Source organism: Crocodylus porosus, unplaced genomic scaffold, assembly GCF_001723895.1.
Source record: "Crocodylus porosus isolate Cpor-Errol unplaced genomic scaffold, CroPor_comp1, whole genome shotgun sequence".
Classification (NCBI taxonomy): domain Eukaryota; kingdom Metazoa; phylum Chordata; order Crocodylia; family Crocodylidae; genus Crocodylus; species Crocodylus porosus.
In genome coordinates, this window is record NW_017728932.1 from 4,342,188 (window position 1) to 4,370,076 (window position 27,889).

The window sequence follows — 27,889 nt, forward strand, 5'->3', positions numbered from 1 at the left end:
AGGCCAGTCTGAGCTGAGTGGCGTTTCCCACCCCTTCTTTCCTTCTTTTTTGTTGCTGAGAAGGTTTGTGTGACCCTGAGTAACTCCCGGAAAATTTTGAACTGTAAAGCTGTCATTTCTCCCCCCCCCCACCCCATTATTTGAGTGAGCTGATAAACTGGATCTAATGAGCTTCCTAAATAGCAAGAATGCTAATTACTTTCCTTTAACAAGTAGTTAGCAGAACAGTGTTAATTATCACTGGTGCTGAGTTGCAGTAAGACACAGCAGCATTTGTTCAGTCGCACAGCAAAGGAGAATCAGAGTGAACACGACAACTAGGATACTTCTTTAATGAAGGTTATAATTGGAGTTCCAGGTTCCACGGGCTGCTTGTCCTGGTTTGAAGTGGCCTGGTAGCAGATTAATTTTTGAAGGACTTTCTGGCCATGCACATGCTTATTAATTATGGATGGGAAGTCGCTTTGTATGTAAGGGCCTGTGTATCTAGTGAGGTCCTCTAAGAGCAAGACCAAGTGAATATGAAATACTTTAACTATTCCAAAATAGCTCCCCATGTGGAGGTTCTTAATCTGGAATAAGAATGCCATTTTAGGGTTTTGCTTCAACCACTGCCAGCATGAATTAAAACAAATCCGAAAGTTGTCCACACAACAGATTATTCTAGAGGAGTTCTACAGGTCAGTTAATCCACCTTGATAAAACTGAATTATGCCAGCAGTGTGCTACATATACAATGTGTCTGTCATTTACTATCTCTCCACTGCAAAGTACAGAGTTTTACATTTAAAGTGTTATCTTAATATAAAATCCTAATTTTAATCCAGGAGTAAATAGCTCCTGCCCAGGGTGCAGTGGCTTAAAGAGGGCTCTACTTATAGGATTTCAGCTGCGTGCCTGCCCGAAGAAGCAGTGCTAGGATCTCTCCTTTCCAACCAGCAACTCCTCTGTGCAGTCTCTTTCTGCTCAGGAAGTTGTCTATTCCTAGCAGAGCCAGGTGACAAGGTCCCTTCTACTGAGCGTGCAATGGCCAAGTCTTTATCATGGCTGTCATCTGAAAAAGAGAGGAAAAACTAAGCACCTTGAAGATCAGTCGATACAAGATTTATCTCCTTCCTGGATTAAGCTGACAAGCCTTCTGCTTGTGCTGATTTGGCAGCATTCCAGAGTGATATGTGCCCTAAAAAGCAGAACGATGTCCCAAATATAAAACAATCTTTGCTAAGTGTTCAGAGACTAATTCTTCAAAGCTGCTGAGCACCCCTTGCTTCTGTTACTTTCCGCTGGCATTATGGATTCCCAGCATGTCTGAAAATCAGGCCCTTAATATGTTTAAATAAAATCTCATTAAGCAAACCCAATCTGATGGTACAGGATATGGGAACAGTACTGTTCTATGACTGCAAAGAATCCCATAGGAATCCAGCCAAGCTCCATGTACACTAAGGTTCAGTAACCTCTTGGAAATGGCTTTCAAGGATCTTATCTACGCTATAAAGTCAACCAATCGATAGAGTCTGGTCAGGAATAAAATAGTGACACTGATGGACAAATAAGACTTGAAAAAAGGAACTTGCTCCCATCTAAGCTGCAAAACCACTTGCTTTATAACACAGAGTTCTGGCAGGAGAGAACAAGGAGCAAGTCTCAAGCTGCAATGAGGGAAGTTTAGGTTAGATATTAGGATTAATTTTCTAATTAGGAGGGTAGTTAAACCCTGGAACAGGTTACCCAGAGAGATGGTGGACTCCATCCTTGGAGGTTTTTAAGACCCAGCTAGACAAAGCCTTGGGTGGGATGCTCTAGTTGGGGCTGGTCCTGCTTTGAGCAGGGGCTTGGACTAGATGACCTCCTGAGGTCCCTTCCAGCCCTAACTTTCTATGATTTTGTGATTCTATGAGAGTAGACTGTGCTGCATAGCAGGTCCTTTAATACAGCAAACTTCAGGGGAGTTAGTTAATAGAGCAGCACCTTTCACCCTGAATCTCAGCCTGCAAGTCTAAACCGATTGCTCAGGAACAGCAAAATGCAGGAGCATCCAGCACTGGAGTCTCAGGCGAGGGAGAGAGGGTACCTCCCTGCAGTGGTCCCATCCTATTCTGATGTCTGCAAACATGTCCCCTGTGCTTTAACTTGGCAGCATGCTGACAATCGCCAACGTGGAGCACGGTTTGCAGAGCTGCTGAGCACCTGTTAGGAGTTGCTGAGTGCTGGCAGTTCCCCTTAAAGGCAGCGGGAGGCAATTGGGCTGAGCACCTCGCAGCATGATTTGCAGAAGGCGGGGGGAAAAGAGTCTTTCTTACAGCTGAGTTCGCAGCGATATTTTGCTCCCCAGAGCGATGTCAGGAGGCAGTAATTGTCATCCCTCATGTAGTGAACAAGAGCTGCTGTTCCAGTGCCAGAGGAATGCACGTGGATGATGTGGAGAGAAAGAGGCCCCTGGGAGGTGATGAGCATAGCTGCTTTAAGCCATGTCTGTATGAGAAAGTAGTACCACCTTAGCTGCATCTGTAGGCAGGGATGGGAATCCACTGTGCTAACAGAGGGCAGCTTTATTCCTGCAAAACTGCACTGATGGTAGTTGTCCAGTACCACAGTTATGGTTAAAAATTCACACCCCTAACAGTTATACAGTTATACTCGCATAAGATATGTGGGTAGCCAAGCCTAAGGATACAAGGAGTTAGTCGTGTAGAGAAAATGAACTTCTAGGCCTCCTGTTAGCCGATGCAGCTCTTAGATGGAAGCAAATGTTGCTGAACCACGATCAGGCATCGTATGCTCGTTCTTCAGCGCAGCTGCCAGAGTCCTTGGTTGCCTTGTTGGAAATCCTGCAGTGAATTCAAAGACACACTGGCTGTATTTACATGGCACTAATCCAGGCAGGAGAGAACAACAGCGTAGCCAGGCTGGTCTGCATCAGGGAAATACTACAGGAGTTTTGGCCGTGACTGTCGGGTGCCATCCACATCAGAATGACGCTGACGCCCTTGCCAACTGAATGACAAATCCAGGGGGGCTCTCAAAGGGACACTGTCAACATTGCCAGCCATCCTTTTCAGCCTCCAGATGTATCAGGGTTGAAACTGAAAGGACTTCAAAGGCAGGACTGAAACATAGACTAATCAATTGTACTTTCCCTTTGGTTATACTGCTTTCCTATGTTTAGCATGATGCTGTACAGTTGAGTTTCTACCATGCAAAGCAGTATTTGTATTTTAATTTAAATTTTTTTCATTATTTGTATTTGTTGTTTTACATTTCCTATTCATATGCGGTTTGGCAAAATCCTCAAGAAATGCTGGGCCTATACTTGCCAGTAGCGTCTCTTTAAATTCCCAGTGTATAATCCCAAGCCATTTCTAAGTGCAATAGTGAGATTACAAGGCATACGGTCTTAAGAGATATTGAGGAGAGAAGCAGAACAAGAACTGAGAAAATGAAAATAAGGGTTGAACACTCAGATCTTGTATTATAACAGCCACACAAGTAGGTTGAAGGTGTCCCTCTATGGGATGGTCAGAAAATCCAGTAAGCATGGAGAGGAAGAAGAGAGGCTAGACGTGAGACTCAGCAGTGAGGTGGAGAGGAAGGGATGGTATGGATTTCCCAGGGGACTGAATTGCTGCTATTCTTCTGTCGTTATTAGGTAATGTATTCGAGTGAACTGTTTGTGCCCTTCTGGAGAGCGTGTGATGCAGAAGAAAAGCCTGTCTCCCTAGGCTGTGGCACACCTGAGCTTTGCTAGATGCCAGTAGGTTGCTCAGTCTTCCAAAAATAGACAGCACATATTTACAAAGCAAAGGTGCCGAGGTCTCTCCTTCCCTGCAGCCTGCCTAATCCTCAGACTGAGACACAAGTGCTGAACGGGTTTAGTGAGTTGGCCCCATTGTAATTGTATCATTAATTTTCTGTCATGCAAAGTCACTCAGAAAATGGGCTTTTCTCTATATGGACTCCATCCAATCGGCTGCCATCTGTTGAGCGCCTGCCGTTCGCAATCAAACGTTCTGAAAATGCCACGAGTGAAATAATTTCAATGGACTCGTTCCTGTTCATCTGTGGTCAACACTACCTGAGCTGCTCAAAATGAGACTGGGGTTTGGGGTTTCTTAGAGCTTTAGTGAAGGGCTTAGATTAGATTGGAAAAGAACGGCAAAACCTCTTCACTCGCCTTTCATTCTAGTCGCTGATCTGCTTCCTTCTTTCCCAAGCATATCATTTCCGGAAGAACACAAAATACGATGGTCTGGATGCAGGTGGTGCTAAATGCCCACTGAGGCCAGTGGCAGATGCAAGGTACTGAAAGTCTCTCAGGACTGGGCCATACCAAATCACAGCCAGACAAATCACATCAATGTACATGTGGAGCATCTGCTCCTGGGAAAGCCTGTACCTTGCCGGCCACTTCAAGGCCTTTGGAACAAAGATACTTTGATCCAGTCAGAAAAAGATAATGGCAGCACAAGTGAGGCCAGCTAGCAAGAGGTGTTACTAAAGCAGGCCAAAGGGATACTCGGTCTTACACCAGATCGTGCTTTTCCCTAACAGAAGGTGTAAAGGTTGCAGTATTAACAACTGCTTTATAGAAGGTTAAAGCAAATGACTGGGATGCCTAGAGAGTCATGCTGGGTAAATGAACAGTAAAAATAATGTGTATGGAACCTAGTGAAGTAATAAAATTGGTTAAGAACTGAATTCTAGCAGTCTGGGTGTTTTGCACTATTTGGTTTTCTTTGCTTCCAGGTGGGGAAATCTCATTTCAGAGTCAATACTAGACTCTATCTTGGAAGCTTTTAAATGGGGACAGCTCAAGAATATGCTTTTCTTTTGTTAACTAACTGCTCAGTTTTCAAAGCTGCTGTGCACCTGTGACTGTGGAAGCCAATGGGAGGTGCAAGTGCTTAATGCTTCTGAAAATCAGGAGGTAAAGCTCTCTCTGCCTTGCAGGAACCGTATCTAATAAACAGCAGTACACAGAGAACGGGGGTGCTCAGGTGCCATGGTGGGGAAGCTTCTGCACAGAAGGAAAGAGCAGCTTTCTATCCATCGTGAAGGAGGGGCTTGTTGTTAGACCATTAATCTGGGGCACAGAGAGCTGGGTTCATATCCCCATCTGCAATATGGAGTTAATAGCACTACCCTACCTCCCAGGGGTATTATGGGGTTAAATCCAACAGAGGGTGTGAGGTTCTCTGATTGTCTTGGGGTGAGCCACCCCCAAGATGCAAAGACCAGCCTCAAGTGCAAACAGTTGGCAGGAACTTCCTGGTACTCAAGTTATGCATGGCGGGGTTGGGGGAAAACTACTTTCCCAAATGTACAGGTGAAGAACAGATGTGCTTAGTTAAAGCTTGCAAGATGTTGGCTTAGTCCTACTATGGAGACCGAGGAGTAAAAGTTAGGAGTTGATGGGTTCATTTGGTAGAAAGCATGAAGTATGTAGTGGCCTCTTTTTGATATTTGTGTGAGCTGAAGAAAAACCTTCTTTTGGTCTAGACTGGCACATTTTTGTGCAAGTGGAGGCAATGCCCAGTGGTTACAGAAACAACAGGGAGTTGCTGCTTTGGTTAAAATCCTGTCTTGTGTGTAGGGGGTTGTGAGATTTGTCACTTGATCCCTGGCAGGCTAGTACCAGTCTACTGTTGCAAAGTGCTTTGGCATCTTTAGGTGAAAGTGTCTAGTTTAATTGTTGCTGGTGCATGTTGAGAAGTTGGTCCATTGCCTAATTTTGGTTACAAATGGAGAACAAAGGACATTTTGACACTTAGCAACTGGATACGTGGGGAGAGAAATAACTGCTAATTGAAGTCTCTGTCTCCTGGCAGCATATAGGTTGCATTCTTTGTTCCTCTAATTTCCTGAGCACTTATTTTCTTCACAGTCCTGCCTTGTAGTTATTTTCTTAAATAAATGTCACAGATTAACGGTCGCTACTTTTGCTTTGCAGCCCAAAGATCATTTTTTACAGAAAGAAAGGAAAAGCCTCTCATTTAACCACGCTTTTGTTTTCCTATTTTCTAATTATACATTGGACAAGTGGCACAGGGCTCTCCTTAAGAGGGCAGCAAAAGCTCCTTGGCTACATCCCAAATGCCCAAACTTCACCCTCTGTTTTAGGATAAGAATGGGGCACAGGATTTGGCTTAAGAGCTTTAGGCTTGGGAAGTCCAAATCCTCATTGTAGCCACAGTGTTTTTCAGAGAAAAATCAGTTTCCAAAACAGGAGTACAAGCATTTGAGGCATGCACCACATCCTTCCGCTGACTCCTCATTTATCAGATGTCTCATAAAATGAGAAACGGTGCTACAGACATCTGCCCAGTCCCCCTGCATATCTTTCGTGACATGTGCTTCATCTCAGAAACTATTCTGGAAAGAGGAAGGCTGAGACCGGCACTGCCTTAACAGCCCTCTGCACACCTTGCATTGAAACCCCACATAGCCTGTTTTAGTATCACCTTTGCTTCTGTTTATTCTCATCTGCTGAGGCCACTTCTAATGGCTTTTACCCACTACCTCACTACATGTCATTGAAGAATTGGGAATTAGTGATTCCTTCTAGGTGTATGATTTTCTTCTGCTTGAGTCAGTCTGTCACTATACACTTATAACCAGTAAATAAATCTCTCTTGTTGCTTGTATTTTTCTGCCTTAAGCCAGTTGTTCTTGCCATGAAGGATCCTGCTTCATGAGAAAGGAGGGAAGCGGTTTAGGGTTGATGACAAACCCACGCTGCACAAGGAGCTGTCTGTTTCTAGCGTTGCATTGAGGGCATTGCTTTAGATCTGGAAATGTTCAGTTAGTTCAGGAAGCGTGTGGTGGGTCTCCCTCCACCTTTCAATAGGAGTTGACATCCCAAATTCCCGACCACGTGTGGGGCTAATTGGTCCTCTTTGCAGTAGTCTCACACAACAAATACTGTAGGTCAGATGGGGTAGCAAGACATAAATATGGCTGTGTCTAAAGGCACCACGGTAGTCCTTATAGTGGTTTGCACTTAGAGCTAGAAAAGCCAACTTGGATTGTTGACCAACTCAGGCTAAGATTTGGTTTGTGTTTTGGCTGTAGTGAACAGTCTTTTAGCAACCCTATTTTCCAGTGCTGAACTACATAATACCAGGGTAAGACCACTTCTGTAATGCCACGTGCCTCAAATCTGCCCTCTGTCTTATAAACCTGTTGACTTATTGCCAAAGTTTGCTACCTCTTAATAGAAGGAAGCAGCTATAGTTAGAAGTTAAGCTCTTGGGGTGAAGCTGTTTGTCCTGTTTGTATCTAGTAAACAGGGATGCCCAGGGCACTACAGCAATGCTGACAGTAGTGGGCACACAGAATTACAAAGGGTAAGAGAAAACTGGCTTCAAACACGAGGATACGTGCCTTCTCAGGAGAGCGCTCTGTGTCTGTGAAGCACAGACAAGACCCGATAGCTTTTACATTCTCTGGGAGAGCCCTCTGCACGCCCACACGTGCAGCATAAGCATATGGGCTGTGAGATACCTCCTTCCAAAGGGCAGATAACAGAGGAGGAATAACCCAGCCTGCAGAATTCACTACAGTTTCATATTTCATAGTGCAGCTGTGTTAATAGCCTCGGTTAGCACATCCAGCATGAGACTTGTTCATTCAGATGCTGAAGCAATCTGGGCGAGTGGGAAGAAGGACAAGGAATAATACTGAAGCGGGCTGAGAGACCCATAAGGAGAGGAGATTTCTGCTCTGCTCCAAACTGAAAATGTCACCAGGGCTCCCGAGTGGAGGATAATGGTGCACGCAGGGGCTTTTGCAAAGAACGCAGGGTGTTGAATAAAGAGAACGTGCCTGTTTAACTCTCGGCCTACGTGCTCAGCAGGCCGCTGGTTAAAGCAGCCTCGTCCCTGGGCTGCCTTCGTGCTGAGTTTCATTCTCTGTTCCCCCGACTTCCTGGAGTTGTAACGTTTCTTTCTTTTCTTGCTCTTCCCTCCAAGATCTCCGACCTGATCCAACAGAGCACGAAGGAGTCCCCGCTCTGGGAGTTCCTCAGCCTGGGCTATGCCCTCATGCTCTGCCCCTTTGTCATCGTCCTGGGAGGCATGTTCTTCCTGGCCACAGCCCTCTTCTTCCTAAGTGACCGCGCCAAAGCTGAACAACAGTGAGTAGCCTTGCAGCCACCAACAGGAGAGGGAGGGAAGCTTCTTACCGTTTTATACCTGTTATGCTTGCATTGTTGTATTATGCCTTCGGTCCCTTCCAGGTGAAGGATGTGTCAGGCTCTTGTAAGAGTCGCCGGGCATACAAAAGGTGCTCAGACCAGGCTGCACTGCTTTTGCATCCTTTGCAAGTGTCTGCTCCATGGGGTTTCAGCCAGGGGCTGCATTGTCCTGGGGGGTGCTGTGTCAATTGAGATTGCAGCCTTCCCTTCCCTTTTAACGTGGATGTGTCCCAAGGGCACAGCAGGTCTAGCCACTTGGGATTAAGCTGGGGCCCTGCACCCTGGGACCTGTAGTCTCCCAGGACCACACCTCTGCGGTGCAGAAAAGGATGGACATGGGCTGCATCGGAGAACTCATTGGACAACTTTTAGCCCATGCTTTCCTGGCAGACTGCCTCTACCCTATGCCATACCTGAAACGTATAGCAGCAGGCGAAATGATAAAAAAGTATCATATGTGCGCATGTGCGGGAGAGAGATACTAATTATATATATATTAGTTCAGGGTCAGTATAGTAAAGATGGTCTTCCCCAGTCCCTACTGAAGCTTGTAAAACAAAAAAAAAGGCTATGTGTTTTTCAGTAAAGAAACCGATTCGGACCACCTCACTGTTGGCAACTACAGTAACTCAGAAGACGCTTCCACATGACACACAGTTTTGGGGTTAGTGTCTTTCTCATAATCATTGGGCAATAAGGGCATTGGCGTATCGTGCTTGCATTGAGCGTGTTGGCAGGCAGGCGAGCTGTGAGTAGCCTTCACGTTGCTTCTGCTTGTTTGGAAGAGGTGGCACTGCTCTCACAAAGTGGTTTGCACTGACAGAAACCCTGTCTACCTGTCTACTTCAGTACATTACTGGATTAAGTTGTATGGGCCGGTGATGCACCCCTGCATTAGGAGCTTCTCTGCTGTAATAACATGCATATATATCCACCAGGGCAAATGACATCGGGAACAGGTTTTCAAGGGCACAGGCTCTGGTCTTAATCGATACGAGACCTCTAGAAGGAAAGTAAGATGCTGAGAGCCAGGCACTTGTGCATGAAGAGTCAGGATGCACTTTGCAGTGCCTGTCTAGCTCATACATTTGCTTGTATCTTAGACTTGGGAACCAGTGATGTGGAGCGGACGCAACTGCCGTGATCCATGAGCTTTCTGTAGGGAGGGAGAGTTCTGTCATTCCCTTTTCTTTTTATGAGCAACTAAGAGCATCCAGTCAGTGATCAGGAACCCTATCAGTAATGGGTGATATCTGGACACTGTATAAAGGCAATCACTGCTCCACATATCTCACCGTCGAGGATATGTCAAAACAGCACTAGGGGATAAAAAAGAAAGGAGGAGGAAGAGGGAAGATGATGTGACTGTAGCTTGAACTAAAATGTTGTGCATTAAGCAATGATTTCTGCTACTTAGCCCCCTGGCAATTTTTAAGGCCCTGTCAATACCACAACTACAGTTGAGGAAAGGGACCTGATTACAAGCTGTCTTCCAACCAGCATGCAGTAGTATGGACAGGATGCCATCATGTCATTTGTAATCTCAGTAAGGCTCAGTTAAACGTTAACCCTACTCTGGTATCATGGTTTTGTTCCACCACCGTGACCATTTCTGTGCGAGTGGTACCTGTTCCCTGACCCTGCTACCGCTAGAGTGAGGATGGCGCCTCAATGTAAGTCGAGTGGTATTATTTGGAGGTGTAGTGAGATGAATGGAGCATCCTGATGCAGCCGTAAGAGCATGGGTGACTCTCAGGAAGTCCACTGCAGCCGCTGGGTTTAACAACATGACCCATGCCATTGACCACTCTGTTAAAAGGTTTCATATGGCATGGTGGGCCTATCTCTGTCACTCAGGCAGCCAGGAGTGTTGAGCAACCTCAGCATTGAGCACAACAGTGCATGTGAAAAGCAAGGCCACGTTCTTTCAAACCTGTCCACCAGCAAGGTGCAGCAGCTGCTCCAACAGAGCAGTATGGTACAGGAACAAGAACTGTCCAGCCACAGCACCTGCAGGGGGGTCCCGGCTGTATCAGCGCACTTACCCAGCAGTGCAGCTCGCTTTGTGTCAGTGCAGTTTGCCTCTGGCTGGTGGATGCTTTCAGTGCCTGACCTGTCACAGCTTCTTATATAGCCCAAAGAAAAAGCCTGTTCCTCAGTTTGCACAATCCCCGCATTGTTTGCTGATGGGCTGACTATGCTGAGGTGCCAGTGAGCACTGGGCTCCTGTTGCAATGCACCTGCCAGCCAGCCTTGCAGCATACAAAATCTGTTTATTGGGGTGACCAGACATATGCAGTGGGATGAGAGGTCCCAGCTTCCTCATCCCCTGCACAAATGGCAATGGCTTGTTATCTACTCGTCACTGTCTGGGCTGAGCTTCCTGCTTTCTGCTTGTGCCAGAGCCTCCCAGCTTCCCTTCCTCATGGCCGTTCCTCATAGCAAGGCAATTCAGGCTCCCCACTCGCTGTTATTGCTCTTTCCCTCCAGCAGCCTTCCTCTTCCCCCTACCCCTTCTCTTCTGCCTCACATCTGCTTGCACATTAGTGTCATTCAGCTAGCGATCCTTCATGTGCTTCTGCGGAGTGGCTCAGATATATATAGAATAGTTATTATAAATAATGACTGACAAAGCAATTCTTCTCAATTCACTTTGCGGTCTGCTGGGTTTCTAGACATGATTTAAATCTAGAAATTCTTCTCTTGTTAAAAATACTCTAGTATCCTACAGTCGGGTTCAGGACAGCGAAGCTTACGTCAGCATTTTGGACTAGATGAAAATACCTCAGTATTTTTCCTATTAGTGCTGCTTGCACGGTGGTCCTTTTTTTGGAGTCTTACCCCCTCTGTGAGCCATCTGGGGGTGTGGAAATTGTCTGTGTTGTCATCCTGTTCCTGTCTGCTGTTACTTGTAGGTTTAGAAATATGATTTCCTTTGCTGGTGGCAGTGGAGGTGTTTCAGAGGGGGTCTGCAAAGGGACTGCTTTGCAAATGGCTGCACTATAGAAAGAAGCCTCTTGTAGTGTTAACGCCCATGTGTGTGCCTCCTGGTTAAGTAGAAACAGGCCATCTCCGCTTGGTGTTGTACATTTTGGCTACATAGCTTCCTGCCAGGCCAGCTCCCCCTTCAGCCCCCACTTCCCTGGCTGGATTATAGGAGTCCCACACCTTGTCCTCCTCTGCAGATCTTCCTGCTCAGCAAGCAGGGCTCCAAAATGTGCCTTGCCGAGTTGAATCAATTAGCCCGCAGGGATCAACTACCTCCCATGCCACGTGCAGGACTAAACTCGTTCATCACCAGGAGGGTCAGGTCAGGCAGGCCAGAGGTCGCAGCCCTCACTAATGAATTAATATGGGGGTAGAGGGGTGCAGTGCTGCTGCCCTCAGCCCTGTTCTGCCCACAGAGATGAATTTTCTGCAGCTCTAATGTCATGCTTCTCTGAAGGGCAGTGCAGGGGGGAGGGAGGGTCTCCTTTGTGTCGTGGCTTCTGCTGGGCTGTTTACTTAGAAATAATTTCCTCTTCCAGGTGGCACCAACTGTAAGTAGAACAGCGCTCCCCCTCCTCGTAAAGCTTCGCTGACATTTCTGCCACACTTCCTTTTTTTAAAAAAAGAGGGAATTTAAAAGATGAAACCTGCAGTCTCTCAATCCCTCCCGGTGTCTTTATGTTCCTCTTATCACCACTGCAGCTCCTGGCCTACTTTGTGGATTACTTTTTAGCATGTTAAATCCAGTCGATAAAGGCTTTTTTTTCTTCCCGCTAAAAAGACCGATCAGAAAAATCTCTGGATAAGAGCAACACAATGGGCCTTCTGTTTCCAAATGAGATTGCTCTTGAAATCCTGTTTTCCCCCCCTCCCCCATACATACAACAGTACTTCAACAATCCACCAGCGTGAAGAAGCTCTCGGTATATTTAGGATTGGTGCATACAGCAAGAAATCGGTCAGCCTATAATGCGCGCTAATTATTTTTGGTGCATTTTTTAAAATAAACATACATAACAGATGTATAATCCTAAACATATACCAAATGTGCTGAGAGAGGGGGAGTGGTCTCTACAGATGACTTGTTCATTTGTTGTAATATCCAGTAGTGGTTATCCTGTGTTTGCCCACTGCCAAAGTGTTTGCACTTTCCTCTGAAACATCTGGTGGTGGCCATTTGCAAACAGGACTGAGCTGAGGAAGAGCCATGGGGCTGTTGCAGACTGGCATTGCCCGTGTCCCCGTGGTGATGAAGGGCAGAGGATTTCATTCTGTACTAGACACACAACAGAAGGCTCAGCCCCCCAACGTGTCACAAAACCGGTATGAACAGGGAGTTTACAGACCAAGCAAAAGATCACTTGGGGTCACGCACTGACTGCTTCAGGGCCAGCTGACCCCAGCCAGCACCCAAGGGTCCCAGCAGCTCAGGAGACAGCCCTCCTCTTTACTTCTTTTATGCAGAGCAGGCAAGGATCCGCAGCTGCGGAGGAAGTTATTGTCTCAATTATGCACATTTTTGGAGAGCTTTATGTGCTTTGCAAAGGCAAGTAGAAATTCACGTTCCATGCATCTGCTCTGCAGAGAGAAGCCGAGATCCGGACAACCAAGTGCAGGCACGTAACTAGCTCACACACAGAGCACTTCAAAGGGACCCGTGAGGATGAAGGATTCACCTGCTCGCCCACATCATTAGTAAAGGATAGGGCTGCCCCACGGGCTCAGGTTTCCCTGCTACACATATTTGCCATGAAAATTAAACATTTAAAAAAAAAAAAAATCTTTCCAGTACTTAACACCTTTGATCGGGGGCAGAAACTCCTGATGAACAGCAGTGATGATTAATGTATCACTTAAATGTGATTAGCACAGTTGCGTGCTCAGAGGAAGTTATTCCTTTCCTATGACTGATAAGATGGCACAAGGCAAGCGGAGCATGTACCCACTTCATCACTTCCTAAGCATGGCACACCCCCAGATTGCATTACAGCATCCCATGGAGCAAAGAGCCAAACGATTCGATTTCAGACCCTCCTTTCTGCTTTATAGTAGGCTGGGCATGGCCTTTCCTGGAAATAGGCACAGTACCTTAAAATTCTCCCAGCACAGCAGTTGCGTAGGTGGAAGGGGCCTGATCTAATATTTGCTTTTCAGTTTCTCTTGTGTGAGACCACCACAGGTACACAGAGATTAGTCACCTTCCAATAATCTTCATTCTTCTTACAGGAATATATATATTAGTAGTCCTCTCCACAGAAGATATAGGTGATGTTAAAGTGATAATTATGCTTTGTTGACATGTTAGGGCAGGTTAGAAGCCCTTGTGGTTTGCATCACTAACCAGTTTAGTTTTGTTTTTTTTTAACGAAATAGCTTAAGACAAAATTGAATGCTCCTTGGACCAACCAAGCATTTGTTTTAGGCTGATGCTGCGTGCTCATTGCTGCATAGAGCTGAGTTGTACGTTCAGAATTTGCAAGCTGGCTGGGGGATTTAGCCACACAGCGCCCATAAAGGGAGATTGATGAGGATCACTGCACTCACCACTGATATGCAACTGCTTGTGGGGAATAACTTGATGGTTGATTAACAATGCATTGCCCTACCACAAAACACTGAATGGTGACGCAAGAAAATGGGGAGGGGAGTTTGGCTAAAACCCCTGCTGGGCTTTTGCAGGTCTCAAGCATAGCTCCTATCCAAAGGCTGTGCTTTCCCGAGGAGCCCAGGGGAGTGAGCCCATGGAGCTCACTGGAGGAGGGAGCCCCACCTCCCTTGAGTTCCTTTGAAAATCCCAGCCGCATGCTCTAAACGGTGCCACGTTCCAAGCATTGCTTTTTCACTAAGGATGATTTATTATAATAACGGATCTCCATGGTGATATCAACATTCATGATGCTTCCTTAACCTAGATAAGAAGCTGCTGGCCCTGAGGAGCTTACAACCTTAATGAAGCAAGATAAACAAACACGAGAAGATGCAGGGCTGCAGCTCAGGAGGCAGGAGGATTTTTTCCTGGGAAGGCTCTGAAGGGAGAGCGTGTCAAGGAGTGTGTTCTGGGTGCAGAAAACAAGCACAATAAGCAGTAGGAGAATGAGAGCGAGAAACGCGCACAAAGGAAAGGGAAATGGCGGGGGGAAGAGGCTGCTCGTGTGCAACGCAGGGCCAGGGGAGGAAGGTGAAGCGAGTGTTGCCCCGTCCATTGGTATAAGATGGCACCGGCCAGATTGCCTTTGACTCCCCATGGAGCTAAAGAGCCTACCGACTCCATTTCCAAACCTGTGGGTGCAGATGCCAGATAGAGATGCATGCAGATATGGGTGCAGGTGACACTTCCATGCTGGCTGACTCCCTCGACTCAGCAGCAGGTGGCTTCATGCAGATGGGGAAGGTAGTCATGTTGCAGTCATGTTGTTTTACCACTGCGGTGGCTTGGGAAGCTGCACGGCCTTCCTTGGTTTACTGGCACACTGGTCCCAGTGGTCCTGCAGGTGAAGCTTTCACTCATCGTTTGCAGTGGGCCGTTGCACCTAATCAGAAGCTGAAGGAGCTTCGCTGAAGTTCAGACAAAGATGGGGCCAGCTGGCCCCAGCAGCAATAACCGCCCCGAAGGTCGGTGCCTGCCCAAATCAGTCAAGTCTGTATCAGAGCTATTAGTCCATATGTGCTGCTCTGCAGAGGTGGATACCTGGAGCCCGGGGGAAAAGCAAGCCCACCCATGTGATGCGCTGTTGAAGGGAGGGCTGGAACTGAGAGGAGCTGTGAACTGAGCAGAAATGGGAGGTCCCCAGCCCACCTGTGCGAGAAGAAATGGGCGGTCTAGTGGTGTGAGCACAGGACTGAGTGGGGGCCTCCCAGCTTTCGTCTGGTTTGGCTGCTAACTCCTGCTGTGGCTTAGGGTAGGGGAAAGTTGTCCATTAAACTCCATTGCCTGTAAAATGGGAAAAGCCAGCTTTTACCTGCCTCTCAAAAGGGGATTGTGTGGAGTTTGTTGCGAAGTGCTGTTTAAGTGTTAATTGCACTTAATGCCTGTCTCTGCAATGGATCATTTGCACTGCAGTGTGACTGCAGGGAATAGTTATTGGCATGCAAGTGGTTTCTAATGAAAGCTGCTAACTGATTCTCTAAACTCATGCTAGGACAACTTCTTGGTTAAGGTCACACTGCGACAGAGAGAGAGAATCAGAGATCACAGGCCGGTGTCTAGGGTAACTGAACTGTCGGCTTCCTTCCAAGGCAGATACCCTCCTGAGATGAGGAACTAGAAAAGCAAGTCATGAAACATTCAGTCTTGCTGCTCTGTTCCCCGGTGCCTGTCATTGTCAGGTCTCATGGAATTATTATTATAATAGCAGAAGCTATAAATACTTCCGCCAACGGAAAGCAGCACGCTCGTTCACGTGGAGGATGACATGCTGAGGATCAAGGCAAGAGTCTAAAACGGGGCTAATTCGTAGCTGGTGTACTCGAAGTCGGGGAGTTGCATTCTTGTGCCGGTTCTGAATCCGGGCTCAAGGTTTCACATGTATACGGTAGACATGGGGTAGTGATGCAAGGCTACAGGGTGCCATACTGTCCCTTCTGTAGATGTTGAGAACCATGACCCTTAGGGAGCCAAGGCCATAGCTGTTTGCTTGCCTCCCCATTTCTGCAGCACAGAGTGTACAAGCACTGGGGTTTGGTCCCACTGAAATGACTGCCCATTACCTCCCTTAACCCTTGCCAGACCTGTGCAAGTGGAGTGAATCGGACAGTTGGTTCTCTCTGAACGAAGGATCAGTCATAAATTACAGTATCAGCCAGTTCTTCTTCCCGGCACTTGCTGGCCTTCATGGGAGAGAAAGGACGTGGGTGAGGATGCTCTTGCGAGTAAAGGATATTGTCAACTGAGCTGCACCAGCAAGTGCAAGGGGATGTTTCATTTCTTGCTGAGGCAGGTGGGTGGAACTAGAGGTTGATGTTTCAGATGGAGGCATCATCTCTCACCTCGAGTCACAAAAGGGATCCAAGACCTGGTTGTCCTCCCTGCAGCGTCAACATTTGTGGCGCAGGATGAACCCAAGCCTTGACAGGCGCTAGAACTGCCCTCTTGGGTCTAAAGCCGAGGTGCTCCCTCTTGAGCCATGCTGTTACCAAAGGAGAACAGAGGGTGCCCAGAGAAACTTTCCTGGCCTGTCCAGAAGCATTTACAGAGCTTTATGCTTTCTAAGAGTCCATGTTAAGCTGCTGTGCTGGAGGAGGCAGCTTATCTTTGATGCTGATTTCCGGCCAAGTCCTTGACACTTCGAGTGCTGTTAACTGTTCATCCGCAAAACTGTTTTGCTGCTTTCTGGGAGACACAACGGAGAGCTATTGATTTGATTTTTTTTTTTTTTAATTGCTAGTCTTATGCTATCAAGATCTGTGTAACAAAGGGAAAGAGACACATGACCATGTGTTTCTCCCTCTTGAGCACAATTAAATATACAGATGAAGAACGTTAGTGGCGCCTGCACAGCTTTTAGGGACAAAAATGAATAAGGAAGAACGTTGGTTTTGCTCCGCATAACCATTGTGTCCCATGCCGTACCCATGGATGTGCACAAATTCGGAGTGGGATTGAGCTGGTTCATTTCTTAGTGCAGCTGGTGGAGGCACCTGGCATCACCAGAATGAAGCTTAAATATGACTGTTGTCCTAGCAAGGCGAGGTGCCCCCGTGAGCTTAGCTCTGTGTTTCTACTTTGCACAGGCTGAAATCTGCCTGTGTGCATGGTGCTGGCAGGAGCTCTTTGCAGCACAGGCATGAACCATGTGCGGGCCGGCCCTGTGCACAGAGGTGTCTTTCACACCTAAGCAATAAAACAAGCTAAATGCAAGTAACCATTCCCACCCCAGCCCATGCTCCTGCTAGCTCCACTTGTTTGTTAACATTTTTAAGCAGACTAATTGTTAGTATCTTCCCCTTGGCAAACTGTCCTCAACTTCGTCAACCAGACCTGCTCCTGGGAGGCTGGAAGGATCTGTCACGATGCATCAGGAAATTGTTAGTGGATGGACTATTTTTAGCAGCTCACCAAGCCTCCTTGCCTCTCTCCCCGCAACCAATCACAGTTTCTTGCCGTGCATTGCTGTGTAATCACCATTCACCTCTCCTGCACTGACGGGGTTTTCCCTGCATGCTGTATTGAGCCTCAAGATCCTGAGGTAGTGGGGTGCATAGTCATGTGTGGTGTTAACCTGGCCTGTACGGAATAAATATCCACAAATTCTGTGCCAAGCTCTCCAAAGCCCTGGGGGGTCAGGCAGACATCTGACAAAGATGCCGTAGGAGCAGGCTGGCTTTAGTTTTTCCTGAAACTTGGTCAGGAAGCTCCAATTGCACAGGCTCTGATTAACAGCTTGTACTGTTAATGGCTGTCATTGCCAAAGCATTAAAGCACACCACAGCCTTCAGCATACTGGGCTTTCAGCACCCAGTGCAGTAGAGAAGCACCCTTGCAACCCAGTTCAACAGGTAGGACACAGGTACTGCGCTCAGCTGTGGTGCGGCGGGGACTTGCACCAAGCTCTGCCACGTCCCAGCTGGAGGAGAGCTTTGAAGGACCCTAAATTGCTGTCCTGAAAACATCATGTAGTTGGAGCTTTGCAGCAAGTGCGTCTGAGCTAGTGCCTTGGGGGCTGGAAATGCCTGGCCACCGACTGATGCACTGAGCTTGTCACCTGCGGAGCAGTTAGACCAGGGATGAGCAAAATGCAACCCATGGGCTGGATGTGGCCCACCAGGCCATCCTATCCAGCCTGCGGGGCCCCTAAAAATTTAGAAAATTAGTATTATCAGCCCCTGGCTGCCTGTCATGCAGCCCTCGATGGCTTGCCAAAACTCAGTAAGTGGCCCTCCCCCCGAAATAATTGCCGGCCCCTGCGTTAGATGGTGGAACGTGGTTTCTGCTGCTCCTTGGATTTAAAAGTCAGGGGACTTGGTCAAAAGCTGGGGACTTGTTTCACTACCCAACCGAGCCTGGCACTGGTATGTGGCTTTGTGTTGGCAATATGCAGCATTAAGTGAAATTTGCTGGAATTAACTGAGACTGACCCACCCACGCAAAGGCCTCTGGGAAGAGGAGGAGGAGGTAGGAGCAGTGTTGTGGGAAATAAAGTAAAAGGTTGGTGAATTCCCATCCAGTGAGCTTTTAGTTGAGCACAGGGCTAGGTATGGCTGTATGCACGCAGACGTGAGTTCACGTGGAGCAACCACTCGCACCTCCCCGATATCCAGTGGTGGCCACTTGCAAACAGGACTGAGAGCTAAGGAAGAGCCGTGGGGCCGTTCCAGATTGACTGAGGTCGGGGAGATGAGTGGATTGCCGCTGCGGGGGAGCTGAGCAGTTTTGAACGAGGACACGGTCAGCCCCAGCCTAACAAAGTGACCACGTGTTGCTTAGCCAGCTGCCACTGTTGGTGTCACTAGCTGAGACGGTCTTTCAGATCAACTAGCCGGGCTAACTGCTGAGCGTCTAGAAAGCTGCTGGTGTTCCCCACAGAAAACAGCTGTGGGAAGAGCAGGACCTTACTGCTGGCTCCCCTTGGGCTGGGCTGTATGTAGGCACGCCAGTACCGTCTCGCCTCGTGCCGTTTCCCAGAACCGTACCCTCCACTCTGCTTCCACGGGCAATGGCCCATTTCAAACACTTGCTGCAGCTACTACAAGGCTGAGAAAGGCAGCTGGCTGCACAGAGTAAGGTCTTCAGGATTACACTCCCCCATCCCTAAACTCCAGGGGACAATCCCACCCCCACAGTGACACCTCTCCTTCTCCCCCAGGGTGCCCCCACCTTCATCAGCAGCTCCAGGTAAGCTGGGCTCCTGAGTGTCTGGGTGGCCACGGTGACAGCATGTACTTACAGCCCAGGAAGACAAGTGTCTTCACTTATCAGACAGATTTGCTGTGTGCCCGTCCTGAGACCAAAAAACCCCAAGATGCTGCCCTGGGCCTCCTGCCACAAAGTGCTGGGCCTATTTGGGCAGGTACAGGCAGTGGATAGAGACCAGAAGTAGAGAACGGCGTGAGCCGTGCTTTTGTACGATGAGCTCCCTGAGCTTATCTACTGATCCAGACAGCTTCCTTCCCTTCAGCTTGCTCCCCGCGTGCTGCCGCGTCCAGCGGCTGCCGTTGTGAGCAATGTTGACTTCACGTCCGTGTCTGCTGCGCGGGATCAGGTGAAGGACTCTGTTAGAAGTGAATGCGCCTGCCTGGACCTGCAGAGGCCAGACTTGCTGAACAGCGCGCGCCAGGGTACTTGAATCACCAACCCGGGGCAATTAAAGCCAGACACAGGGCAGCGAGAGTTGTTGCTAGCTAAACCGTGTAGGGAAAAGCGGTTTTCAAAAGGACCGGAGCAAATGAATGATCTCTAGTATTCAGGGAGTTTGCTTTTCAGAGGGCGTCCCTCCTCCCCCCAAAGGATTGTTACGGTCGCTGGGGTTGATCTTCCCTCTAATGCAGGCCACAGGATTTCGCCAGTATTTCTTGAGTCAGTCCATAATTTACAAGACAGTTGATGGAGTATCCCCTACAGCTGGGGAAGGTGGCTTGTCGTTCTCACTGTAAAGAACAATTGGGTCTCATTTTTCATCAGAATTTGTCTGGGTTCAGCCTTCGGTGATTGCATCTTGTTACAGCTTTGTCTGCCACAGGCCCCCCGCTATCAGCAATCTTCCTCTGCCAGAGGCACTTACTGTTGCCAGCTGTGTTGGTGTCTCTGAAGCAAGCAATGAAGGTGGGGAATCAGGCAATTTTTTTTTGCGGAGAGGGATGGCGTCTGCTGGAAGACAAGATGGCAGGTTTTAGACAGGGGCCCTGTTGTGGGGAGGGGGAGAGAGGGAGTCTGCAGAGCGTTTCCCGGATTCCTCCACTGGATTGGGGAGAACCGGGCATTTTGGAGAGTAGGAGTATGCTAAAAGCTTAGCACCAACCAGCAGCAATTGTACAGGGACAAAGCTCTAGTGCTTTGACTTTGGTTACAAGGATTTGCAGCCCTTGAATAATGTGAAGCTTGAAAGCGATTTTGCTTTTGAAATGACTTGTGTGTGAGGCCACAAGAACCCAGCCAAGGATTTTGCGGGTCACAAGGGAACTAAGCTTAAGTGTGGGTGGAGCAGAGAGAAGACAACCTGCAAAAGGTCCTTTCTCTTCTCCAGCCAACTCAGTATACAGTTGAGGGTTTGGGTTTTTTTTTCCTTCTGCATGACAGTCTCTATCGGAGGCGGTGCTGAGGTGCTGCAAAATTAGACCTGTTTCAGAGACGATAAATACCCTATTTGACAGTTTGGGCATATGTAACCTTCAATTAAATAGGTAAATGTATAAATACTAGATAATAATAGATGCTGTCACGCAGCATGGAATTGGTTTGATCATGTGCAGAAGAAATATTTGGTTTTTGAGGTTGAGGGGGAAAAAAAACCAAAAACTAGAAGAGACTCATTTTTAGCTGCTGGAGATGGCAGTAAGAACAAGGACAGCACAAACCTATGTCTATAAAAGGCAGTTTGGAACGGTTTCTTCCCCGTCAGGAAACGACCGAACAGTTCCCATCTCCTTCCCTTCCAGGGATGGAAACTTTCTTATCTGTGGGAAAACACTGGAGTGAACAGGACAGTTTGGGAGCCAGAGTGTAGTCAGCAGCTGCTCTCCGATGGGAAGCGACAAGCCTTGGTAGGAAGGGAAGTGGGACAGATCGGAGGATCAAGTTTACTCTGGGGCCTTGGGCTAGTTCAAGTCCCGATGAGGCACCCCACCACCGTTCGCCTACTTGGCATTGGCAGCTTTGCTTCTTAAATGACAAGAAACGCTCCACGGTTGAGCCTCTGCTGCCTCCTGCAAACTCTGCTGAAAGCAAAGGCCGTGTCGAATGTGCGTCAGGAAGCCACGCCGAGCCTAAGTAAGACAAAAGGGTCAGATGCTACTTTGGGACTTGGCAACGTGGCATCAAGTCCCTGTCTCATCTCAGACTTATTGTGCGACCTTGGGCCCAAACTCTCTTCAAGCATTTGGGGACTTCACTCCCGTACATTTTTGCGAGCAGTGTTGAGGATCTGGGCTCCCATGGGGTCTGTGGGCATTCGAAGTGGAAACTCAGGGTGGGTCCTGAGTCTGAAGGGGGAGTTTCTAGTTCCGTTTTAACCATGGCAGCATACAGTGTCTGGTAAAGGACGTCCATGCTGGAAAAGGTTAAACAGACAAGAAGGGCAAAGGCTGGGAGAGAAGGAACAGAGAGGGGTGAAGCGATTCACGTGAGCAGCACAGCCCGTCGGTCAGGGGTCCCACGCCTAGACCGTGCTGCCCTTTCAGCGATGCACCCCGGGGGGGAGGATGGGGGACTGGTGAAAGGGGAGCAGGTCCCTCCCTATCCTGCATGTCAGCACTGCCTTGGACATGGTGCCTGGTGGATTAGACCCAGCATTGAGATCTGTTGTGAAGAGCAACGGGTCCTTGAGCCCAGCAACTGAAAGACGATGGGCTTACTTCTTTATTTAACTCGAGCTGTTACCAGTGGCGACAGGTTACATGCACAGCGTTGGTCAGGAGGCGGCCGCTCAGGAGCCACGGAGCAAACAGCCAGGCGTTGCCCGTCTGAACGCCTGCGGAGGATCGCTGGATCCTTGTCAATTGGCATCAGCAGCTTTCCTGAGCGAGCGGTAGTGATTGTCAGGTTTGCCACCAGACACCAGCGTGAGGGCGGCGAGCCCCTCGCTCCGACTGGGATGCAGGCACTAACACGCTAACGCTCACGCACGCTCACTCCTGTCCTTCTAGGACACGACTGCACTTAGAGATGCGATCAACAGCAATTTGGGGCAGCCCAGTAGATATGGCTAATTGATGCTCTGTCACTTCAGCGCTGGTGGCTTGTTTGACATGCTTTGCTTTCTCCTCCGCCCAGGGTGAATCAACTCATGATGCCACCAGCCTCTGTGAAAGTCTGAGATGGTGAGTGACAGCACCATAGAAAACGTTTCTCCTGGGGACTGTGGGGCTTCTGTGAGCCTGGCATTGGGAGGCAGTGCCCCTGCTTCTCCCACGGCAGGTTGGCAGAGGGATTGTACCACGTCAGAGCAGCAGCTCCTTGGGTGCCAGGGTTGGCAAAGGGTCAGGAGATCGGTTCCTAGTCTGATCAAAGCAGAGCCCCAGCTGCAGCCCCAGCTCACTCCCTTCCTCTACCCCACACCCCGTGCTGAGATGCTCTCCCCCCACAGCAGAGCCTCTGGATCTGTCTTCAGCCTTTGCTTACCCAGAAAACCCAGTTCATCAAGTTACTTGGTACCTATGAGAGTCTTACGCCCTTGCCAGACCCCTCCAGGGTTTCTTACAGGCTGAGTGGTAAAGTCATTTTTGTAATTTAAACACGCATACAACACGGGGCAATTTAACACCCCTTCCAGTAAGGCTGCATTGTACTAGCTTTCTGTCCCCACGCACCTAGCCAGCTTCCCTGATTTTAAGCTACTTAGTGCACTGTGAAAGCATGTACTGGTTCACCCGTTTTCTGGTCTCATGGAAAATGGGGGTAGCCTGGTGTAATCCTAATGCTGGATCGTAGTGGCACATGCCCTGAAAGGCATTTCAAGTCCTTGCTGTCCTGAAGCACCTTCCAAATGCGAACCAGAACAGGAATAGAGAGACCAGTATCACCCTAACATGCTAGACTGCAGGGTCCTGACCCCCTCCTGCCATTTTCCTGCATACATTAAACCGGCCGCTGCACTGCTCTTAATCTGATGTCCGCTTACTGCCACGTGAGCATCCCTAATTGCACTGCAGAGCCAAACCAACTCATGGAAAGATGCTTTGTGATGGTGCAAGACTTTGCTGTTTGCTCCTACTGGGATTTTTCCTTATGCCGCACGTCTCGATACTGGGTGACGGTTCCTAGGCCTCGGCATCAGGCCAGACACAGACCCCCCCCCCCAACACTATTCTTGTCGCTAGCTGACAGTCACACAATTGCAGCTCGGAGCTGCAGCGAATGATAAACACTTCCCAGTTCTGACTGTCACCAAAATTCATTAAGCAATTTTTAAATTTTTTTTTAAAGGAGATTTTTCCCCCCCCCCTGTAAATTTAAATGCACTGAGAGAACACGTTCAGTAACACAATTAGCAGTGGCCTTTTTGAGGGACTGGTGTAATATAATCTTGAGCAGATGTTGTTTCTACAGAGGGGAATAGATCAGGGTAGAGGATAGGCCTCCAACAGTCCAGCACGTACCATTCACTCCCTGGGCTGGAAGTCTAACTCCATTTTAATGCCATTTCATAGCAGCTTTTATATGGGGTTAACAAATCCTCAAGGCCTCGGATTGGGAGAAAACGTTAGTGGATACGATCGGAGGCTGCATCTGCGGCAGAATGAAAGCATGGTTCTCATTGAAGAAGTCCAGCACATCAGGGTTGCTTTCTTATTGAGTCATTCTGGATTTAAGCAACATGAAGAAAGGGATACGTCCTCTGGGGGAAGTCTTCCCGGACCCCGTAGGCAGATTTCTAAGGCCACAAGTAGCACAAAGCAGGCCGCAGAACCCAGCCCAGCAATTCCTGCAGGGCCGAGGGTAATTCAACCTCATAATGCGCAAACTCACGACGGCCCAGAGCCCAATGCCTAAACTGCAGGAGCGGTGATGTGAAGGGCATCTGTCAAAACTGCACACGGGCTCCATGTCAAACCTGCCATGTCTTCCAGGCCTGAACTGGCTGCTCTGCATTAGAAACACACCCTTCCCTTTCCCAGCTGATGGTAGCAGAAGGCTCCGAATAAGACTTCTCTCTTAGCCTGTGAGCAATTTAACACACCAGTAAGCTCTCCCATCCCTTGGCCTCTTGGGACAAACATGAGGGCTGAGCTCTAATGTAACACAGTCACTGGAAGGACATTTTCTTGGGTGTCCTGCAGTAGACAGTGGGCCAGTTTCCACAGGTATAAATTGAGCTGAGGGGCACTAGCTATGGCAAAGAAAGAGCCCTGCCCTGTCCACCTCTCCCTCCCTGCTGGTTGATCTTCCTACCCTTCATATGCCTGTGCTTAAACAATGGTGCAGCTTGCACAGCAGGATGTCATCCCTGTGATGAGTTTTTACACCAACCCCCTTACACCAATCTGACCGCGAAATCTGAGCCCAGCCAGACTATGGGGTGGTGTCTTAGAGCAGTAGAGTTTCTCTTTCCCCTAGAGCAGAAAACCTTATTAGCATAAGCACATTTATACCGTAGTTGCATCTGAAAGGGTGGCCACCATCTCTTCCTGGACACTGTGCTGCTGTAGTTAGTGGTACAACCCCCCCAACTCATCCTCTCCAAGTCTGTTCATCTCAGCCTTTTAAGCGAAGCCTCCATGGCTTGTTTTGCAAGCTCAGGAATACAAAATTCCAACCCTGGACTTATTCATGCTGACAGACATTTCCCTTTACTTACTTGTAGCTGATACACAGCGCTCTGGCTTCCATGCTGATGGCCCCAGCTGGGAACAACGCGCCAGTACCAGACACAAGCAGGACCTCCGTGACGCATCCAAAGTCCTCTCCAACACCAAACCAATCCCTTTGTTCTTACCTCCAGGGTCAAGCTAGAAGAGGTGGCCTGGATCCCAGTGCTTGTCCACACAAGGATACTGATGGGTTTCCCCAGACTGCCGTACTTTGGAAGGGGCTGCCTGCGGGACCCACTCCTGCACTACACCCCAGCGAGCAACTGTAGATTGTGTATACGGTTTTAGAGTTAGCCAGTGAAGAAGTCCGCATTACCTACAGGGCAGCTCCTGCTCAATGCTGCCCGCTATGTCAGCGCGACCACCTCTTTGGCCAGAGACCGTGCAATGGCGGGGACCTCTTCTGTACATCACGGCCTCTCGTTCGACACTGAAGGCTCAACCCAGATTTTTAATATTATTTAAACAGCCTCAGATGCTTTATCTCTGCTGAAGACGTCACATATCAGAGCTCTATCTCTATAGCTAGATAAATAGTTTTATTTAAACTTTGGGCATCTGAGGCGGCCAGTGCAATGGCAGGACAATGAAAAGCTCCACTTCTCTGTGCATCTTGGCACTGCAGCCTTGGTTCCAAAGAGGGCTCCAGGGTAGCACTCCCAAAAGGTGGCAGAGACATTCACGCAACAGCACTTTGCTTACGGGAGCAGCCCCAGGGCTGGCACAGGGCTGCATCGCTGCTGGAAGGAGAAGTCTCTCACTGCACCAGGTGGGACTGTTATGGCAAGGCCAGGAAAGTCCTGGCCACTTATATGTAATGGCTTTTTATTTTGTTTAACCCATTTTGTTTTACCCTGCACAGAAGGTTTACAGGCCTCTAAAATACCAAAATCCACATGTGAAGGAACTGCTGTACCCACAGCCTGGTACGGCAGTGCTGCTGTGCCAGTGAAGGTGTTGGGTCATTTATATGGATATCATACGACATCATTAGCTTATTGCAGCTGCAAATGATTTGCTCCCAGTATTTATCCCTATCCAGCAACTGCATTTCCACAAGGATGGTAGTGTGCGTGAACACTGTCCTTGTTTACTCCATCTGTTGGAGTACTCAAGGTCACTTTGATCTTTACAGTGGTGCAGCTGGCATGGTTTTAATTCACTGGTGTGATGGGCTAAAAACAGAGCTCTAGGTAGTCACAGGCTCATTTGTATTTGGGCCTCTCCAACCCATCTTTGGTTTGCACATGACAGACCAGCACATTTACGGTGAGCCAGCAGGTGTGTTACAGCTGTGGCAGGAAGAGAGAAGTACAAATGGTCCCAATAAAGGACGTGAGGTTGTTAGTGGCAACAGTTGGCCAACCACCTGGTTCAGGTCTCCTAAGTAGATGCACTTTCCTTGAGTTTCCTTGCACATGCCCAGCACTTAGTTCTTTTGGAAACCATACCTGATTAGCAAAAGAATTGCCAACCCTGTTAGTTGGATATGGCTTTAATAATGTTACAAGCTAGCCGTCTGGAGAACATGGCTTAGGTTCGTCCTCTCCAGTACAACGAGGAGTCCTTTTTAATTGGCCAGTATCCCCGAAGAGCACCGGTATCTACATAAAAAGCAGTCAGAGTCCACCCACCCCGTCCACTTCCAAGCCCTGTAGCAACTTTGGCTTCCTTGCAGAATAGCCCTGCTGCCCTCCCAGCAGGGAGTCAGCAGCAATTCCCAGGAGCACGTCCATATTTTTCAAGACCAGCATCGATAGAGGGCTCACGGTTTCCTCCCTCTGCAGTCCTACTGGACTCTTCCTCAAAGGCAGCCCCTTCCCAGATTACTTCAGTCAGCTGAAAAAAAAAGTTATGGGTCAGGCAAACAATTGGAGACAGGAATCCAGCCACTACTACTTGCTGGCCCCTAGGGAACTGCAAATGCCACTCAAGTTCAGCTAAAATAATAAGCAAAGCAAAGCAAAGTCAAGACAATGCTTTGTGCCACGGTGTGCGGTTATTTACTCTGGTCGAGGGAAATGTCAGTGCTGCAGTCTGGCAGCCAAATGCCTGGCTTTGGAAGGATGGGAATTTCTCGCTCTCATTAAGCCGTTCCCTGTTACGCCGTAAAAGAAAACAATTAGTCACTTAATCTCAGAGGCCAAAAGGAAGATTAGCAGCGTTTCCTCCGTTATTGTCTGAAGTGCTTAATGGCATGGAGGGTAAGGCTGTAAGTCGGAAACTGGCTGTTCCAGCTAACGCCTGTCAAAGGCAGGGCTTTGGCATGTGCTGAGACTTCGTTCCCATGGACTTGGTGGGGATGAAGAGCCCATCCGAGGCACCTTCATTTGGCAGCGTCTTCTTTCTTTTCCTCGGCAGGAAGGCAAAGCTACTTTGGAACGTGGCGACCGCGCTTCCTGGAAACACAAAGCCAGGCAGCGAGACGCTTTGCATACTTTTTCCTTGGTATAAGTGAATGGAGACTTAATTCAGTGTCAGGGTCCACAGCCCAACCCCAGCGCCCCATAAATGCTTGGAGCAGGACCCAGGGCCTACCATAAAGCAGCTGGCTGGGAGAACCAAAGATGGGTTGGACAAAGGTGACAGTCTGTAAACAGCCCTTCTCTGCCTGCAGGTGAAGGGGGTTTGGCCTGGCAGCCGCCTGTTTCTAGTCCCCCATGGGCTCTTTCAGCTGTTCCCTTTCAAGCTTGTAATGCAGATCTCTTGTCTGAGAGGGAAACCAGATGATTCAGGTGAGAAGTCTCTGGGGTTCAGACCACACCAGAGATTAACCAAGTCGAGTCCCACTCAGAAGAGGAGCAGGTTGCTAGAAGGGAGGTTAGGGGTGGAGAGCCCTGCGTGCTCCTTGCCGGTGTCTCATCTCCCTGTCGTAAAGCTCTACATGACGGTAACTAGTTCTAGTCCCAGCTCTGCCAGTGCACAACAGTAGGCCAGTCTGTCCCACAGCTCCACTTTCCCATCTGTAGAATGGACCCACTTGCCTGCAGGATCTTTCTCCATCCTGCTTTGACAAACGGCTGAACCTCCCTGTATTTTGTGGTAACCACATCAAGCGCTGCGGCCTGCACTAGGCTGTCTGGGGCTAATGCTAAGTAGCGCTCAACTATCCTTCCCTCCCCCCGGCTCTGGGTGCAGCTTGCTAGGGGAGGATCGAGGGCAAAGCGCTCGAGTTCTTGGGGGTTTCCTGCCCACGAGGAACTTCCAAAAAGTCAGAGCAGAACCACCAACCAACCCAGCAGCTGT

At 48.7% G+C, this 27,889-nt stretch overlaps 1 protein-coding gene across 1 annotated transcript in view; it reads left to right on the forward strand.

The window, feature by feature from the left end:
* LOC109316925 (protein spinster homolog 2) overlaps positions 1 to 27,536 on the forward strand; it is a gene marked incomplete at its 5' end in the record, with an annotated part of 169,584 nt that extends 142,048 nt beyond the window's left edge. The window contains 4 exons of the mRNA XM_019545296.1: positions 7,971 to 8,134; positions 8,778 to 8,858; positions 22,107 to 22,153; positions 24,637 to 27,536. Coding sequence (XP_019400841.1) covers positions 7,971 to 8,134; positions 8,778 to 8,844 — 231 coding nt within the window. The remainder of the gene's footprint in view (positions 1 to 7,970; positions 8,135 to 8,777; positions 8,859 to 22,106; positions 22,154 to 24,636) is intronic.
* Between the last annotated feature and the right edge of the window lie 353 nt (positions 27,537 to 27,889).